The 19,484-nt window shown below is 40.0% G+C and overlaps 2 protein-coding genes across 2 annotated transcripts in view; both read right to left on the reverse strand.

Annotated features, from left to right (window-relative positions):
• LOC139767580 (uncharacterized) overlaps window positions 1–10,502 on the reverse strand; it is a 76,963-nt gene extending 66,461 nt beyond the window's left edge. The window contains exon 1 of the mRNA XM_071697013.1: window positions 10,446–10,502. The gene's annotated coding sequence lies outside the window, so the exon portion shown is untranslated. The remainder of the gene's footprint in view (window positions 1–10,445) is intronic.
• Window positions 10,503–10,571: 69 nt separating this feature from the next.
• Drp1 (dynamin related protein 1) overlaps window positions 10,572–19,484 on the reverse strand; it is a 117,178-nt gene continuing 108,265 nt past the window's right edge. The window contains exons 17-18 of the mRNA XM_071656136.1: window positions 18,831–19,042; window positions 10,572–14,065 (exon numbers count right to left, since the gene is read on the reverse strand). Coding sequence (XP_071512237.1) covers window positions 14,009–14,065; window positions 18,831–19,042 — 269 coding nt within the window. The 3' untranslated portion in view covers window positions 10,572–14,008. The remainder of the gene's footprint in view (window positions 14,066–18,830; window positions 19,043–19,484) is intronic.

Genomic DNA, 19,484 nt, shown 5'->3' on the forward strand with positions numbered 1-19,484 from the left:
TCAACGCTCCCAGGACCCTCGGTCTCTCCCTCACCCTGTGACTCACCTCCGCTTCCATGGTTCCATCCGCTGCCAAATCCACTCCCAGATATCCAAAACACTTCACCTCCCGACCAACTTGTCCCCCAACTCCACTGAACCCAAGAACACCGCTCCCATCCACACCCACTCTCAACACACACACACTTCACCAAACTTAGTCACCAACTTATGCAGTATCATCAGCGAACAACAACTGACTCACTTCCCAAGCCCTCTCATCCACAACAGACTACACACTTACCCCTCTCTCCAACTGCATACTCGCCCCTCACTCCAAAACTCCTGCATTCACCTACCCAACAACCCCATCCACAAACAAACCAAACAGCCATGGAGACATCACGCACCCCTGCCGCAAACCGACACCAACCGGGAACCAATCACTCTCCTCTACCCCCACTCACACATATGCCCCTCACCCCCAACAAAAACCTTTCATCGCTTCCAGCAACTTACCTCCCACACCACACACTCCCAACATCCTCCACAAAGCATCTCCATCAACCCCATCACATGGCTTCCCCACATCCACAAACGGCATATACAAATCCATCTGCCCCTCCAAGCACCCCCCCCCCCCACACTCCCCAAAGCAGACACCCAATCCACACATCCTCCACCACTTCTGAAACCACACTGTTCTTCCCCAATCTGATGCTCTGTACATGCCTTTACCCTCTCAATCACTGCCCTCCCATAAAATTTCCCAGGAATACTCAACAAACTTATACCTCTGTTATTTGAACACTCACCATTATCCCCTTTGCCTATATATATATATATATATATATATATATATATATATATATATATATATATATATATATATATATATTAACTTTCTTCTTCCACACACTTTACCAAACTCAGTCACCAGCTTCTGCAGTTTCTCACATGAATCAGCCACCAGCGCTGTATCATCAGCGAACAACAACTGACTCACTTCCCAAGCTCTCTCATCCCCAACAGACTTCATACTTGCCCCTCTTTCCAAAACTCTTGCATTTACCTCCCTAACAACCCCATCCATAAACAAATTAAACAACCATGGAGACATCACACACCCCTGCCACAAACCTACATTCACTGAGAACCAATCACTTTCCTCTCTTCCTACATGTACACATGCCTTACATCCTCGATAAAAACTTTTCACTGCTTCTAACAACTTTCCTCCCACACCATATATTCTTAATACCTTCCACAGAGCATCTCTATCAACTCTATCATATGCCTTCTCCAGATCCATAAATGCTACATACAAATCCATTTGCTTTTCTAAGTATTTCTCACATACATTCTTCAAAGCAAACACCTGATCCACACATCCTCTACCACTTCTGAAACCACACTGCTCTTCCCAATCTGATGCTCTGTACATGCCTTCACCCTCTCAATCAATACCCTCCCATATAATTTACCAGGAATACTCAACAAACTTATACCTCTGTAATTTGAGCACTCACTCTTATCCCCTTTGCCTTTGTACAATGGCACTATGCATGCATTCCGCCAATCCTCAGGCACCTCACCATGAGTTATACATACATTAAATAACCTTACCAACCAGTCAACAATACAGTCACCCCCTTTTTTAATAAATTCCACTGCAATACCATGTGAATAAGAGCAAGGTTATTAGGTACAGTAGGGTTGAGGGTCAAGTCAATTGGGAGGTAAGTTTGAATGGAGAAAAACTGGAGGAAGTGAAGTGTTTTAGATATCTGGGAGTGGATCTGGCAGCGGATGGAACCATGGAAGCGGAAGTGGATCATAGGGTGGGGGAGGGGGCGAAAATTCTGGGGGCCTTGAAGAATGTGTGGAAGTCGAGAACATTATCTCGGAAAGCAAAAATGGGTATGTTTGAAGGAATAGTGGTTCCAACAATGTTGTATGGTTGCGAGGCGTGGGCTATGGATAGAGTTGTGCGCAGGAGGATGGATGTGCTGGAAATGAGATGTTTGAGGACAATGTGTGGTGTGAGGTGGTTTGATCGAGTGAGTAACGTAAGGGTAAGAGAGATGTGTGGAAATAAAAAGAGCGTGGTTGAGACAGCAGAAGAGGGTGTTTTGAAGTGGTTTGGGCACATGGAGAGGATGAGTGAGGAAAGATTGACCAAGAGGATATATGTGTCGGAGGTGGAGGGAACGAGGAGAAGAGGGAGACCAAATTGGAGGTGGAAAGATGGAGTGAAAAAGATTTTGTGTGATCGGGGCCTGAACATGCAGGAGGGTGAAAGGAGGGCAAGGAATAGAGTGAATTGGAGCGATGTGGTATACCGGGGTTGACGTGCTGTCAGTGGATTGAATCAAGGCATGTGAAGCATCTGGGATAAACCATGGAAAGCTGTGTAGGTATGTATATTTGCGTGTGTGAACGTATGTATATACATGTGTATGGGGGGGTTGGGCCATTTCTTTCGTCTGTTTCCTTGCGCTACCTCACAAACGCGGGAGACAGCGACAAAGTATAATAAATAATAAATATATATATTATTTATTTATTCATTTTGCTTTGTCGCTGTCTCCCGCGTTAGCGAGGTAGCGCAAGGAAACAGACAAAAGAATGGCCCAGCCCGCCCACATACACATGTATATACATACACGTCCACACACGCAAATATACATACCTATACATCTCAACGTACACATATATATACACACACAGACATATACATATATACACATGTACATAGTTCATACTGTCTGCCTTTATTTGTTCCCTTGCTCCCATCGCCACCTCGCCACACATGGAATAATAACCCCCTCCCCCCTCATGTGTGCGAGGTAGCGCTAGGAAAAGACACCAAAGGCCCCATTCGTTCACACTCAGTCTCTAGCTGTCATGAAATAATGCACCGAAACCACAGCTCCCTTTCCACATCCAGGCCCCACACAACTTTCCATGGTTTACCCCAGAATCTTCACATGCCCTGGTTCAATCCATTGACAGCACGTCGACCCCGGTATACCACATCGTTCCAATTCACACCTATTCCTTGCACGCCTTTCACCCTCCTGCATGTTCAGGCCCCGATCACTCAAAATCTTTTTCACTCCATCTTTCCACCTCCAATTTGGCCTCCCACTTCTCCTTGTTCCCTCCACCTCTGACACATATATCCTCTTGGTCAATCTTTCCTCACTCATTCTCTCCATGTGACCAAACCATTTCAAAACATCCTCTTCTGCTCTCTCAACCACACTCTTTTTATTTCCACACATCTCTCTTACCCTTACGATACTTACTCGATCAAACCACCTCACACCACATATCGTCCTCAAACATCTCATTTCCAGCACATCCATCCTCCTCCGCACAACTCTATCCATAGCCCACGCCTCACAACCATATAACATTGTTGAAACCACTATTCCTTCAACATACCCATTTTCGCTTTCTGAGATAATGTTCTCGACTTCCACACATTCTTCAACGTTCTCAGAACTTATGCCCCCTCCCCCACCCTATGATTCACTTCCGCTTCCATGGTTCCATCTGCTGCCAAATCCACTCCCAGAAATCTAAAACACTTCACTTCCTCCAGTTTTTCTCCATTCAAACTTACTTCCCAATTGACTTGTCCCTCAACCCTGCTGTGCCTAGTAACCTTGCTCTTATTCACATTTACTCTCATTTTTCTTCTTTCACACACTTTACCAAACTCAGTCACCAGCTTCTGCAGTTTCTCACACGAATCAGTCAGTCACCAGCGCTGTCTCATCAGTGAACAACAACTGACTCACTTCCCAAGCTCTCTCATCCACAACAGACTGCATACTTGCCCCTCTTTCCAAAACTCTTGCATTCACCTCCCTAACAACCCGATCCATAAACAAATCAAACAACCATGGAGACATCACACACCCCTGCTGCAAACCAACATTCACTGACAACCAATCACTTTCCTCTCTTCCTACATGTACACATGCCTTACATCCTCGATAAAAACTTCTCACTGCTTCTAACAACTTGCCCCCCACACCATATATCCTTAATACCTTTCACAGAGCATCTCTATCAACTCTATCTGTGCCTTCTTCAGATCCATAAATGCTACATACAAATCCATTTGCTTTTCTCACATACATTCTTCAAAACAAACACCTGATCCACATATCCTCTACCACTTCTGAAATAACAGTGCTCTTCCCCAATCTGATGCTCTGTACATGCCTTCACCCTCTCAATCAATACCCTCCCATATAATTTTCTAGGAATACTCAACAAACTTTTTTTTTTTTTTTTTTTTTTTTTTTTTTTTTTTTTTTTTTTTTTTTTTATACTTTGTCGCTGTCTCCCGCGTTTGCGAGGTAGCGCAAGGAAACAGACGAAAGAAATGGCCCAACCCCCCCCCCCCCATACACATGTACATACACACGTCCACACACGCAAATATACATACCTACACAGCTTTCCATGGTTTACCCCAGACGCTTCACATGCCTTGCTTCAATCCACTGACAGCACGTCAACCCCTGTATACCACATGGCTCCAATTCACTCTATTCCTTGCCCTCCTTTCACCCTCCTGCATGTTCAGGCCCCGATCACACAAAATCTTTTTCACTCCATCTTTCCACCTCCAATTTGGTCTCCCTCTTCTCCTCGTTCCCTCCACCTCCGACACATATATCCTCTTGGTCAATCTTTCCTCACTCATTCTCTCCATGTGCCCAAACCATTTCAAAACACCCTCTTCTGCTCTCTCAACCACGCTCTTTTTATTTCCACACATCTCTCTTACCCTTACGTTACTTACTCGATCAAACCACCTCACACCACACATTGTCCTCAAACATCTCATTTCCAGCACATCCATCCTCCTGCGCACATCTCTATCCATAGCCCACGCCTCGCAACCATACAACATTGTTGGAACCACTATTCCTTCAAACATACCCATTTTTGCTTTCCGAGATAATGTTCTCGACTTCCACACATTTTTCAAGGCTCCCAAAATTTTCGCCCCCTCCCCCACCCTATGATCCACTTCCGCTTCCATGGTTCCATCCGCTGCCAGATCCACTCCCAGATATCTAAAACACTTCACTTCCTCCAGTTTTTCTCCATTCAAACTCACCTCCCAATTGACTTGACCCTCACCCCTACTGTACCTAATAACCTTGCTCTTATTCCCATTTACTCTTAACTTTCTTCTTCCACACACTTTACCAAACTCAGTCACCAGCTTCTGCAGTTTCTCACATGAATCAGCCACCAGTGCTGTATCATCAGCGAACAACAACTGACTCACTTCCCAAGCTCTCTCATCCCCAACAGACTTCATACTTGCCCCTCTTTCCAGGACTCTTGCATTTACCTCCCTAACAACCCCATCCATAAACAAATTAAACAACCATGGAGACATCACACACCCCTGCCGCAAACCTACATTTACTGAGAACCAATCACTTTCCTCTCTTCCTACACGTACACATGCCTTACATCCTCGATAAAAACTTATACCTCTGTAATTTGAGCACTCACTTTTATCCCCTTTGCCTTTGTATAATGGCACTACGCAAGCATTCCTCCAATCCTCAGGCAACTTGCCATGAGTCATACATACATTAAATAATCTTACCAACCAGTCAACAATACAGTCAGCCCCCCTTTTTAATAAATTCCACTGTAATACCATCCAAACCCACTGCCTTGCCAGCTTTCATCTTCTGCAAAGCTTTTACTACCTCTTCTCTGTTTACCATACCATTTCCCTGACCCTTCTCACCTCGCACACCACCTCGACCAAAACACCCTATATCTGCCACTCTTTCATCAAACACATTCAACAAACCTTCAAAATACTAACTCCATCTCCTCACATCACAACTACTTGTTGTCACCCTCTCCATATTAGCCCCCTTCACTAACGTTCCCATTTTTTCTCTTATATAGCTGATGTTATATAAGGCAATAACTGTACATCTATGATAATGTGGGGTTAAATAATGCACTAGTACAATAACCAATTCTAAAAAACATCAACACCTGTGAACACCTCATTTAACCTCCCTACAAATCATGGCTGATCTAAATATCAAACATTCTCGTCATAATAAGCCACACCCATTACTCACACACATGAAATCAGATGTTAACAGACGACATGGTAAGCAGCCATGCAATCTATAATGACAGAAAAATATGATGCTGATGTATTTCCATGAGTATTAAATCCACTGCATTAACCCGACAAATTCTCCTGTATATGTGACACCTTCTTCAATTACCTTATCTGATATCATTTCACATTTAAATACTCAAACACATGCTCTGCATACATTTTTAAATGACTACCTAAACACTATGCACACACTGCAGAACAAGAGGTGAACGATATTCCGTACACCCACATATCCGGCAATTGATATAAAGTTTTCCATTAGCTTTTGATGTTTTTAGTACGATTCTGACCTTCATTTCTGCTGCAAATCATCAACTTTTGAGATATCCCCCCCACCTTTTTATCCAATGATAATGGGGGACCCCAACTGGAGACTTGGGTGCAGGAGACTCATAGAGCAGTAATTTGAGATAGAAGTAAAGGTCATAATATTTCAAAAGACATCAAAAACAATAAAAATTACAATGTCAACCAAACCCAACCTAACCTAGCTAAGTTTGCATGATAAAATAAGAAAATTCTTTTATCTGAACTTCAAACAAAATGTTCCGTTCATCATGACTAAAATTTTCCTTCATAAGATACATTAATTAGTCTAGAAATAAAACCAGCTCAAAGATACTATATTATTATATATATATATATATTTTTTTTTTTTTTTATACTTTGTCGCTGTCTCCCGCGTTTGCGAGGTAGCGCAAGGAAGCAGACGAAAGAACGGCCCAACTCACCCACATGTATATACATACACGTCCACACACGCAAATATACATACCTACACAGCTTTCCATGGTTTACCCCAGACGCTTCACATGCCTTGCTTCAATCCACTGACAGCACGTCAACCCCTGTATACCACATGGCTCCAATTCACTCTATTCCTTGCCCTCCTTTCACCCTCCTGCATGTTCAGGCCCCGATCACACAAAATCTTTTTCACTCCATCTTTCCACCTCCAATTTGGTCTCCCTCTTCTCCTCGTTCCCTCCACCTCCGACACATATATCCTCTTGGTCAATCTTTCCTCACTCATTCTCTCCATGTGCCCAAACCATTTCAAAACACCCTCTTCTGCTCTCTCAACCACACTCTTTTTATTTCCACACATCTCTCTTACCCTTTCATTACTTACTTGATCAGACCACCTACCACCACATAATGTCCTCAAACATTTCATTTCCAAAACATCAATCCTCTTCCATGCAACCCTATCTATAGCCCACACCTTGCAACCATATAACATTGTTGAAACCACTATTCCTTCAAACATACCCATTTTTGCTTTCCGAGATAATGTTCTCGACTTCCACACATTTTTCAAGGCTCCCAAAATTTTCGCCCCCTCCCCCACCCTATGATCCACTTCCGCTTCCATGGTTCCATCCGCTGCCAAATCCACTCCCAGAAATCTAAAACACTTCACTTCCTCCAGTTTTTCTCCATTCAAACTTACTTCCCAATTGACTTGACCCTCACCCCTACTGTACCTAATAACCTTGCTCTTATTCACATTTACTCTCAACTTTCTTCTTCCACACACTTTACCAAACTCAGTCACCAGCTTCTGCAGTTTCTCACATGAATCAGCCACCAGCGCTGTATCATCAGCGAACAACAACTGACTCACTTCCCAAGCTCTCTCATCCACAACAGACTGCATACTTGCCCCTCTTTCCAAAACTCTTGCATTTACCTCCTTTACAACCCCATCCATAAATATATATATATATATATATAGATATATATATATATAGATATATATATATATATAGATATATATATATATATAGAGAGAAGCAGTGATAGCTTGTGCAAAAGATGCATGTGGCATAAGAAAGGTGGGAGGTGGACAGATTAGAAAGGGTGGGATGAAGAAGTAATATTGTTAGTGAGAGAGAAGAGAGAGGTATTTGGATGACTTTTGCATGGCAGTAGTGCAAATGAAAGGGAGATGTATAAAAGAGAGTGGCACGAGGTCAAGAGAAAGGGGCAAGAGGGCAAATGAGAGTTGGGGTGAGAGAGTATCATTAAATTTTAGGGAGGATAAAAAGAAGTTTTGGAAGGACGTAAATAACATGTGCAAGACAAGAGAACAAATGAGAACATTGGTGAAGGGGGCTAATGGGGAGGTAATAAGTAGTGATGAAGTGAGAAGGAGATGGAGTGAGTATTTTGAAGGCTTGTTGAATGCGTTTGATGATATAGTGGTAGACATAGGGTGTTTTGGTCGGGCTAATGTGCGAAGTGAGAGGGTCAGGGAGAATGGTTTGGTAAAGAGAGAAAAGGTAGTGAAAGCTTTGTGGAAGATGAAAGCCAGCAATGTGGCAGGTTTGGATGGTAATGCAGTGGAATTTGTTAAAAAAGGGGGGTGACTGTGTTGTTAATTGGTTGGTAAGGATATTCAGTGTATGTATGGACCATGGTGAAGTGCCTAAGGATTGGCGGAATGCATGCATAGTGCCGCTGTACAAAGGCAAAAGGGATGAAGGTGAGTGTTCAAATTACAGAGGTATAAGTTTGTTGAGTATTCCTGGGAAATCATATGGGAGGGTATTGATCGAGAGGGTAAAGGCATGTACAGAGCATCATACTGGAGAAGAGCAGTGTGGTTTCAGAAGTGGTAAAGGATGTGTGGATCAGGTGTTTGCTTTGAAAAATGTATGTGAGAAATACTTACAAAAACAGATGGATTTGTATGTAAGATTTATGGATCTGGAGAAGGCATATGATAGGGTTGATAGAGAGGCTTTGTGGAAGGTTTTAAGAGTATATGGTGTGGAAGGTAAGTTGATAGCAGTAAAAAGTTTTTACCAAGGATGTAAGGTAAATGTACAAGTAGGAAGAGAGGAAAGTAATTGGTTCCCAGTGAATGTCAATTTGCAGCAGGGGTGGGTAATGTTTCCATGGTCATTTAATCTGTTTATTGATGGGGTGGTTAGGGAGGTGAATGCAAGAGTTTTAGAGAAAGGGGCAAGTATAAAGTCCGTTGTAGATGAGAGGGCTGGGGAAGTGAGCGAATGAGTTGTTTGCTGATGATACAGTGCTGGTGGCTGATTCAGGTGAGAAATTGCAAAGGGTGGTGACTGAGTTTGGAAAAATGTGTTAAAGAAGAAAGTTAAGAGTAAATGTGAATAAGAGCAAGGTTATTAGGTTCAGTAGGGTTTAGGGACACGTTAATTGGGAAGTAAGGTTGAATGGAGAAAAACTGGTGGAAGTGAAGTGTTTTAGATGTCTGGGAGTGGACTTAGCAGCGGTTGGAACCATGGAAGCGGAAGTGAGTCACAGGGTGGGGGTGGGGGTGAAGGTTCTGGGAGCACTGAAGAATATGTGGAAAGAGAGAATATTATCTCGGAGAGTAAAAATGGGCATGTTTGAAGGAATAGGGGTTCCAACAATGTTATATGGTTGTACAGAGGAGGGTGGATGTGTCGGAAATGAAATGTTTGAGGACAATATGTGGTGTGAGGTGGTTTGATCAAGTAAGTAATGAAAGGGTAAGAGATATGTGTGGTAATAAAAAGAGTGTGGTTGAGAGAGCAGAAAAGGGAGTTGAAATGGTGTGGACACATGGAGAGAATGAGTGAGGAAAGATTGACAAAGAGGATACATGTATCAAAGGTGGAGGGAAGAAGTAGAAGCGTGAGACGAAATTGTAGGTGGAAGGATGGAGTGAAAAAGATTTTGAGTGATTGGGGCTTGAACATACATGAGGGTGAGAGGCATGCAAGGGATAGAGTGAATTGGAACAATGTGGTATACCGGGTTCAATGTGCTTTCAATGGACTGAACCAGGGCATGTGAAACGTCTGGGATAAACCATGGAAAGGTCTGTGGGCCTGGATTTGGATAGGGAGCTCACTGACCCCAGTATACATCATTTTTTTTTTTTTTTTTTCATACTATTCGCTATTTCCCGTGATAGCGAGGTAGCGTTAAGAACAGAGGACTGGGCCTTTGAGGGAATATCCTCACCTGGACCTCTTCTCTGTTCCTTCTTTTGGGAAAAAAAAAAAAAAAAAAAAAAAAAAAAAAAAAAAGACAAGTAATTTTTTCTGTCAAAACGTTTCTATCTAAAAAAACACACTCATACACAAGAAAACAAAGGTCTGATTTTAGCAAAGAAACTTCATATTGTGAACAATATACCTTTTGAAGCTACATTACGGGTGATCAGTACCTAAATCAGGGATTCTGCTGAATAAACTTGTTCAAAATCTACCAAAACTAAGATAAGAATACTTTTTATCAATTCACATTCTTAATGATAACTTACATAAACTGATGTGCCTTGGAAAAACATACTCCTAGCAAACTTCCTGCACATTTTCCCTGAAATACAAGTGAGAGTAAACTTTTCTCCTGCAAATACATTTTCATTAAGAAGGTATAATTCTAAAGGTTATAAGCAACAACTTTTATTTCTATTCCATTTGAACAACTTTATAATCCTTTATTTACAAAACGTGTACATACATAATGCATAAATACTATACATTTAAACCATAAAACATAGCAGCTGGATTATACCGTGTTTGTTGTAAGATTACGAGAGCAAAGTAGTCTCTCAATTATCTTAAAAAAGTTAACTCATAAGATTCCAGGAAACGTATTGGTGTATCACAAGTATCTATAACTACTATTGGCTTTGTATTCTAGTGACAGATAAGAACGTTCCCTAAAATTCCGATCGAACCTAACAGTGAAAATGGTTTTTCTTGAAATAATCTGAAAAGAATGGACTAAATATTTACAGTCTAAAGACATCTCAAATAAAACCTTTTGAACTGTACAACAGATGAAAGCACCCATGAAGAAACATGTAAGATATCACAACTTGTTAAGTATCCTAATCTCTCTCTTTTAAAGGCTTAAAAAATGTTACAATATTCGAAATACAGCTCGACATGGCTTATCCTTGTAATTATTAAGCACTGGTTTAATCAATTTTCCAATTTTGTATCTACAGGAAACAAATTGATTGTATGAAAAAAGGGGGAAAACCACAATATTCCAGCATGAGGAAACATGTTCACATGAAACAAAGTTCACTGATATAATGGACCCAAAAAGAACTCCAAACAAACATGCATCTTACCATATTGCAAGGCCATTCCTTTTTTAAGTGATAAGTGTTGTCATTCTTGCATGAGTGATAATGTATCTTGCCAATTCTCCCTCTGTACTGGGTCACATGACCTACAGGGATATACCAAAAACTTTTAACTGTATCTTGTAGTGGCAGTAAAAGTAGCTAAAGCAAATAAACTTATCGTGATACTTACACGAGAGCTTAGATCATCTAACTGTCCAGCATACTGAGATTCAAGATGTAAGTGGTCATCTTTCTCTTCGGCATCATGAAATTTGCTGAGCTGCAAAAATTCAGTGTAAAAACAAGTAAAATCTAAATGACCTCCATATTGTTATGTTTTAAGTACCATGAATGAGCACTACTAAATTTTGACTGTAGTTTGCATTTTCAGTATGTAAATGGTATTCCATATCTTGTATTCTTACTCATACAACACTGTTTCAATTAACTGCAAACAACAATAAATCAACCTAACTAACCTGACTAACCTAAGGAGCATGCCGAATACATCTCATGTCGTAACAATCTTGCTTTGTGATGGGACGTCTTTCCATTTACAGCAAAATAACATCTGTGTAGCTGTCATAACAGTTTTGGTTTGTGATGGGAGGTCTTTCCATTCACAGCAAAATAACATCGGCCAAGCTGTTGTAACAATCTTGGCTTGTGATGGGAGGTCTTTCCATTTACAGCAAAATAACATCGGCCAAGCTGTTGTAACAATTTTGGTTTGTGATGGGAGGTCTTTCCATTCACAGCAAAATAACATCAGCCAAGCTGTTGTAACAATCTTGGCTTGTGATGGGAGGTCTTTCCATTCACAGCAAAATAACATCTGCCTAGTGACTACAATACTTGTGCATTTGTAAAAGAATCATGTAGATACCGGTGCATGGCTTGGATGGAAAAACAAAATTCTCTCTTCACAGTGGGAGGATATTTTCATTCATCAGTTGAACGTGGCAGCACTAGAACAAAGCACCTTTATAATTCTTGCCTGTTGATAGTGTTACACCTGAATAATTTGGAAACTAACTCCCCTTCAGTAATGTAGGGTGTGAGAATATGCTGGAGTTTAGTACTCTAAATCCCAATGTCAATTTCAACACTGCAGCTACAAAGAGTGTGGACAATCCTTATGGATTTAGTAGGAAAACACAAATGCATCTCAAACAACTAAATATCTTGCAGATTCATACAAGTCTACTGTTCCAAATCAGATAAAAAATTATCTATGGAAAAGTGTGTATCCACATTCTAGTTAGTGGACTAAGGAATTCTAATCAACAAGCTTAAGATTCTAGGAAAATCCAAGTGGCTCTCATCTCTTTTCAACTCATGTCTGCAAGCAGCAATATAACCTTTGAGTTTCTAATATTTCACAAGATAAACGCTAAAACCCCTTTCTACACCTCTATCTCGGAGGGTTGAAGCACTACTATATTTTGACTGGACTTTTATTTCTGAACAATATGGCATCAATTGAACAAACTTTCTATCATCCCCAATTCAAGAGAAAATTTTGTTATACAGATACTTGAACTGCCTTACCAATAAGTAAATCCCATAAACACCACAGATAATCAGACTGGAATGCACTGGTCTCTCATATTCATTTACGATGAATTTTCTTATACATTAATTTGATGTTCTTCGTAACTACTTATAATTAACAATCCCTGATACTCTATACAAAGGATAATATCAGACTGATCTTTGGCTGGTATTACAGCCGAAATGCATAAGGTACAAATCACTCCACTGATATTCAACTAAAAATGTAGAGTAAGGGCTTTTGTCAACAGGTCATACACATATCTAGATATTATACACATATGTCTGGTAAATCCTCTTTAAGACACTGAAAAGATATCTTTCGCATATTTTCATGCTTGTGGTGACATTTTATGTACATGTTTAGATAGATTCTTCTTTAAATATGAACAGTTATCAAAACTTTCTTATATAATCTAATGTAAAAGTCTCACTATTTCACTTACATGAAAAAATATTTACATGTTTTTAGTTCCTGCCTAAATACAAAAAAATGTATAAATCATATGGATCACCTGTATGAGGATGAGAAGATTACCCTCACCTAAATAGCAAATTCTCTCCAAAATCAGTGGAGGATAACAAAGACATTAGAAATGATGTTGTTGGAATTTTTTTTTTTACCTTACTCCAATGCTGTCAAAAATAAAACAGCTTTCAGCTTCCCTTTCCAGGCTCAAAGTAGATACAACTAAAACTGTAGAACATCCCATTCAGTGATGCCTACAGTTGCTAACACAAGCATATAAAATAAAAACTGTTCACTAACCTGACAAAATCAACTAAAAGGAGGTGCTTATTCACTTCTGTGTTAGCTGTCAGAAGAGGAGCTTACTGAGAGGGTCTAAACAGATTTTCTACTTCACCTCACATTCAAACAAGCCTTTCTAATGACCCTGCAAGTTATAGCATTCTTAACACTCTCAGGTTCAGAAATTTTCTAAAAATCTCTCATCAATGATAAGAAAATATATTCCTAAACTACATGGAAAGTGAGTTCTTTCAAGTAAGAGGAAGAAAGAAAGTTCCCTTCATTAAAAAAAGAACACCTAATAGTCATAGGATCATACAACTCTCTTCATCATGAAAATAAATATGTTCATAACTGCATGTAGGTAAGTAGCCTTCTCAACCACATGAAAGTGATAATAAATAATATCTGAATGTGCAGGTCCGTATTACAGGTTGTTCTACCACATATGAGTCTCTCGTATCTCTCCAATGATGACATTTGCATTCTGAAGAGCCTGCAAAGGAAAGAAAATGAAAGCTAGTTAATATGAACTCATCCGACTTAAAAACCAAATTCTTTACATTCCTCAAAATCCTGTGGTTTTTTCATTGATACATTACTTTGTCTTTTCTAAATATAATGATCACAACTACTTGCACCCCGTTACACAGAGAACACTGGTCGACAAAGATTTTGTCCCATGGAAAGATAACACTGGTCAACAAAGATTTTGTCCCATGGAAATATACATCTGTTTTTATGTATTTTTGCATGCTGAATACTAATACATTTTCAGGATTTCTCTATTGCCCATAACTTTTTTGTTCCAGCATACTTGCATATCATTACATACAGTATTTATGTACCAGTGATCTAAGGAGGATTTGATACAAAAAGTTCAACAAACACAGCTATTTTCATTGTTTGTATAGTGCCATAGCTTCTTTTTGAAAGAACAAGCCTAGATAAGAGTCACTAAGGGTCTGCAGAAACACCTCTGGAAGTGTTGGGGCATTCAGTGTTCAATCCTGAGCAGCAGTTCTTTGTCAGTTGCAGGCTAGAACTAAATGTGTAAACAGTCTTTACTAATCTGTTGACAGATTGTGCTTTTGTGTATTCAAGTGTTGTGTCGATACCCCATCCACCATCATAATGCCAAGAAACTGTGTAAACAGTCCAAATTCTTTCTGCTACATCTGTGGCGAGTTGGCATTCTTATTGAAAGAGTATCATCAAATTTTAGGGAGAATAAAAAGATGTTATGGAAGGACAAGAGAACAAATGGGAACATCGGTAAAGGGGGGAAAGTGGGGAGGTAATAACAGGTAGTGATGAAGTGAGAAGGAGATGGAAGATTATTTTGAAAGGTTTGTTGAATGTGTTTGATGACAGATTGGCAGATATAGGGTGTTTTGGTCAGGGTGGTGTGCAAAGTGAGTGGGTTAGGGAGAATGGTATGGTAAAGAGAGAAGAGGTAGTGAAAGATTTGCAGATGAAATCCGGCAAGGTGGTGGGTCTGGATAGTATTGCAGTGGAATTTATTATAAAAAGGGGATGACTGTTGTTGATTGGTTGGTAGGGACATTCTATGTATGTATGGACCATGGTGAAGTGCCTATGGATTGGTGGAATGCATGCATAGTGCCACTATACAAGAGCAAAGGGGATAAAGGAGAGTGTTCAAATTAGAGGCATAAATCTGTTGAGTATTCTTGGGAAATTATATGGGAGGGTGTTGACTGAGAGGGTGAAGGCATGTACAGAGCATCAGACTGGGGAAGAGCAGTGTGGTTTCAGAAGTGAAAGAGGATGTGTGGAACAGGCGTTCGCTTTGAACAGTGTATGCGAGAAATACTTAGAAAAACAAATGGATTTGTGTGTAGCATTTATGGACTTGGAGAGAGATCATATGATAGGGTTGATGGAGATGCTTTGTGGAAGGTTTTAAGAGTATATGGTGTGAGAGGTAAGATGCCAAAAGCAGTCAAGTTTTTACCAAAGATGTAAGGCATGTGTACGAGTAGGAAAAGAGGAGAGTGATTGGTTCCCAGTGAATGTCGGTCTGTCGCAGGGGTTGTTTACTTTGTTTATGGATGAGGTGGTCAGGGAGGTAAATGCAAGAGTTTTGGAGAGGGAGGCAAGTATGCAGTCTGTTGGGGATGAGAGGGCCTGGGAAGTGAGTCAGTTGTTGTTTGTGATGACAGAGCTCTAGTGGCTGATTCATGTGAGAAGCTGCAAAAGTTGGTGAATGAGTCTGGAAAGGTGTGTGAAAGGAGAAAGTTGAGAGTAAATGTGAATAAGAGCAAGGTTATTAGGTTCAGTAGGGTTGAGGGACAAGTTAATTGGGATGTTAGTTTGAATAGAGAAAAACTGGAGGAAGTGAAGAATTTCAGATATCTTTAAGTGGACTTAGCAGCAGATGGAACCATGGAAACGGAAGTGAGTCACAGGGTGGGGAAAGGGGCAAAGGTTCTAGAAGTGATGAAGAATGCATGGAAGGTGAGAACATTATCTCAGAACAAGAATGGGTATGTTTGAAGGAATAGTAGTTCCAACAATGTTATATAGTTGTGAGGCATGGGCACTAGATAGGGTTGTACAGGGGAGGGTGGATGTGTTGAAAATGAAATGTTAGAGGATAATATGTGGTGTGAGGTGGTTTGATCGAGTAAGTAATGAAAGGGTAAGAGAGGTGTGGAAATAAAAAGAAAGTGGTTGAGAGAGTAGAAGACAGTTTGTTGAAATGGTTTGGAAATATAGAGAGAATGATTGAGGAAAGATTGACAAAGAGGATATATGTGTCAGAGGTGGAGGGAACAAGGAGAAGCACGAGACCAAATTTCAAGGTGGAAGGATGGAGTGAAAAAGATTTTGAGCGACTGGGGCCTGAACATACAGGAGGGTGAGAGGCATGCAAGGAATAGAGTGAATTGGAACGATATGGTATACCAGGGTTGACATGCTGTCAATGGACTGAACCAGGGCATGTGAAGCATCTGGGGTAAACCATGGAAAGATCTGTGGGGCCTAAATGCGGACAGGGAGCTGTGGTTTCAGTGTATTACAAATGACAGGCAGAGACTAAGTGTGAATGAATGTGGCCTTTTTTGTCTGTTTTCCTGGTGCTGCCTCGCTGAAGCGGGGGGTTGCAATGCTGTTTCCTGTGGGGTAGGGTAGCGACAGGAATGGATGAATGCAAGCGTGAATATGTACAAGTGTTTATATTCCTATGAGTCCACGGGGAAAATGAAACACGAAAAGTTCCCAAGTGCACTTTTGTGTAATAATCACATCATCAGGGGAGACACAAGAGAGAAATATAACAGGAATATCTTGATCATGGGCAAAATTGTGATCCTTTCCAATGTGTATATATGTATATGTCTGAGTATGTATGTATATGTTGATATGTATATGTATGATATGTGCATATATAGGCATTTATGTACATATATATGTTTATATGAGTGGATGGGCCATTCTTCATCTGTTTCCTGGTGCTACCTCGCTGACACGGGAAACAGCGATCACGAATAATAAATAAGTGTAATTAGTGTATATTACAGGGATCTGCCATGATGGGGTTTTACTACAAGTGAAAAGTCATCTTTCGTAACATTGTATCATTGTCAATGAATGAAAAGGAGTGCATTGATCAATGAACTTCACACTCCAAAGGAGTTCATCATTTCCTTCCAAATGATTGCACTGCAGGAGCCAAGTAAAAGGGGACCTGGGGTTATATATCTCTATAAAGTATAGAATCTTCCAGTATTACACCCTCCTTTCAACTATTTCTACCAAATGAAGAGCTTGACTGCTCGAGTTTTACCTTTATACAATTCTCAATAATAGCAGAACCTCAAATACATTTCAACCTTTCCACATTAAAAAATCTTACACCAATTCCACTGAAGTGTAACTACCTTGAACAGACATAAGATTAAATGTCCATTTCTTACAAAAAATGTTCCACTCTTTCTATAATCTTTAATCATACTCACAAAGCATTATATTCAACTGAGACACCCATACATTATTCAATTAAATTTTCTTACACATACACTTTTGCCATGGCCACCCTCTTGATGGGAGTTCTTAGAGGGATGTATATGTCAGATGTACAGACAGATAGATAGATAGATACACACATCTTCAGCCTGCTCATATCTTAAAAATCCATCTTTAACCTTGCCACCAAAGGAGGAAGCATGAATTTGAAAGTGCTCCTTCGTCATACATATGCTGCATTCTTAAATACACTTCAAGTTTAGGATTAATCACTGAATATCAAAGCTGGGGTATGTATTCTCATGACTTTAATATGATACTCAACAAGGTGATAAAAAGAGAAGTGAGCTTGTGGAACTGTTTGGAGGTAAGTTCTTTGTGGTGATGCTGGCTGATGTATCTTAAGTAACAGCTCATTCAACACAACTTGTCAAGAACTTGTAAAGTAATTGACTTCATATACTCCCAAATGAACTTACTATATACTACCTTACATCAACAAAATACTCCTCCATCTAGCATGCTACAGACCACATTTCAGAGATCAGTATTAGCATTTGAGTGAGGAGCTAGGTCCTTCATTTGATTCTCTGTTTGTATCATTTGTAATAGTTGTCCTCCATACCATAAACATAAAACATTACATATCCTCAAAACTAAGGTTCTTTACATGCTTCATTAAATATTTCCCTATATACATTTCTGTATGGTACAGAAAGTGGTGGCACAAGCTAGAAAGGTCTTGCTAAATCAGGTATTTCTCTATACCTCAACTATTTTTTCGTAGTTTAAAAAGTGAAACGGAAAAGAATGTCATCTAGATAATCATACTTTCATATCATACTTTTTTTTCATTATACTTAGTCACTGTCTCCCGAATTAGCGAGGTAGTGCAAGGAAACAGATGAAAGAATGGCCCAACCCACCCACATAAACGTGTATATACATAAATGCCTACACAAGCACATATACATACCCATACATTTCAATATATACATATACATACATACGCAGACATATACATACATACAAATGTACATATTCATATTTGCTGCCTTCATCCATACCCGTCACGACCCCACCACACATGAAATGGCACCCCCTTCCCCCTCATTTATTGTAATATCAATGATGTTCAATCACTTCCATAAATTTTTTTCTACCATATACCTAAACTTCTGTATATTTACAACACATTCATTCTCAAGTTAACCATTCATTCTCAAATCAACACTTCACATCCTTCCATTTACATGCTAATACAATACCTTTAACATTTCTGCAGCTTCTTTCCTGCGCTGTGCTATTTCAGGTGATTCTGAGAGAAAGTTATCAATCTCATCTGTGCGATACAAATGCTTGACGAGTTCTGACTGAAGGTTGTCCTTAACATGATTAACCAAGAAGTGCATTACAGCTTTAGGCACTTTATCCTGGATGCTTTTACGAACGATGTAGAAATACGTCTTGATGAGCCGCTCTGTGAATATAGGATATGAAGGGAGGGAAATTAGTCTCATATTTTTCACGCTAACCTCAGTTCTTTACCTATCTAATTCATGCTGCTTCCCAGTATCAGAGTAATACAGCACACAAAAGTCTTTCCCATATATTTCAGTCAGTGACCATCAAACCATTTAATGTCAAAGACCCAACAACAATACATGAAAAAGTTTGGTAGAGACAGATTTTTCTGAGACTCAAACAGGGCGAACCATGGAAGAGAGTTGAGGTTGTTGGCATTCAGATGGGTCTAGAAGGGCCACATGACAAGGTTAATCATAGTAATAAATATTACAGTACCTATATATTTTTTGTGGGGTCATTTTGAACACACAACCTGCTGGTGGATGACCATCCACTCATAATGGTGGTTGTATAGGAACTAAGGTTGGCAGAATTTTTTCCCTTACACCTTCTTA

Source organism: Panulirus ornatus, chromosome 62, assembly GCF_036320965.1.
Source record: "Panulirus ornatus isolate Po-2019 chromosome 62, ASM3632096v1, whole genome shotgun sequence".
Taxonomy (NCBI): Eukaryota; Metazoa; Arthropoda; class Malacostraca; order Decapoda; family Palinuridae; genus Panulirus; species Panulirus ornatus.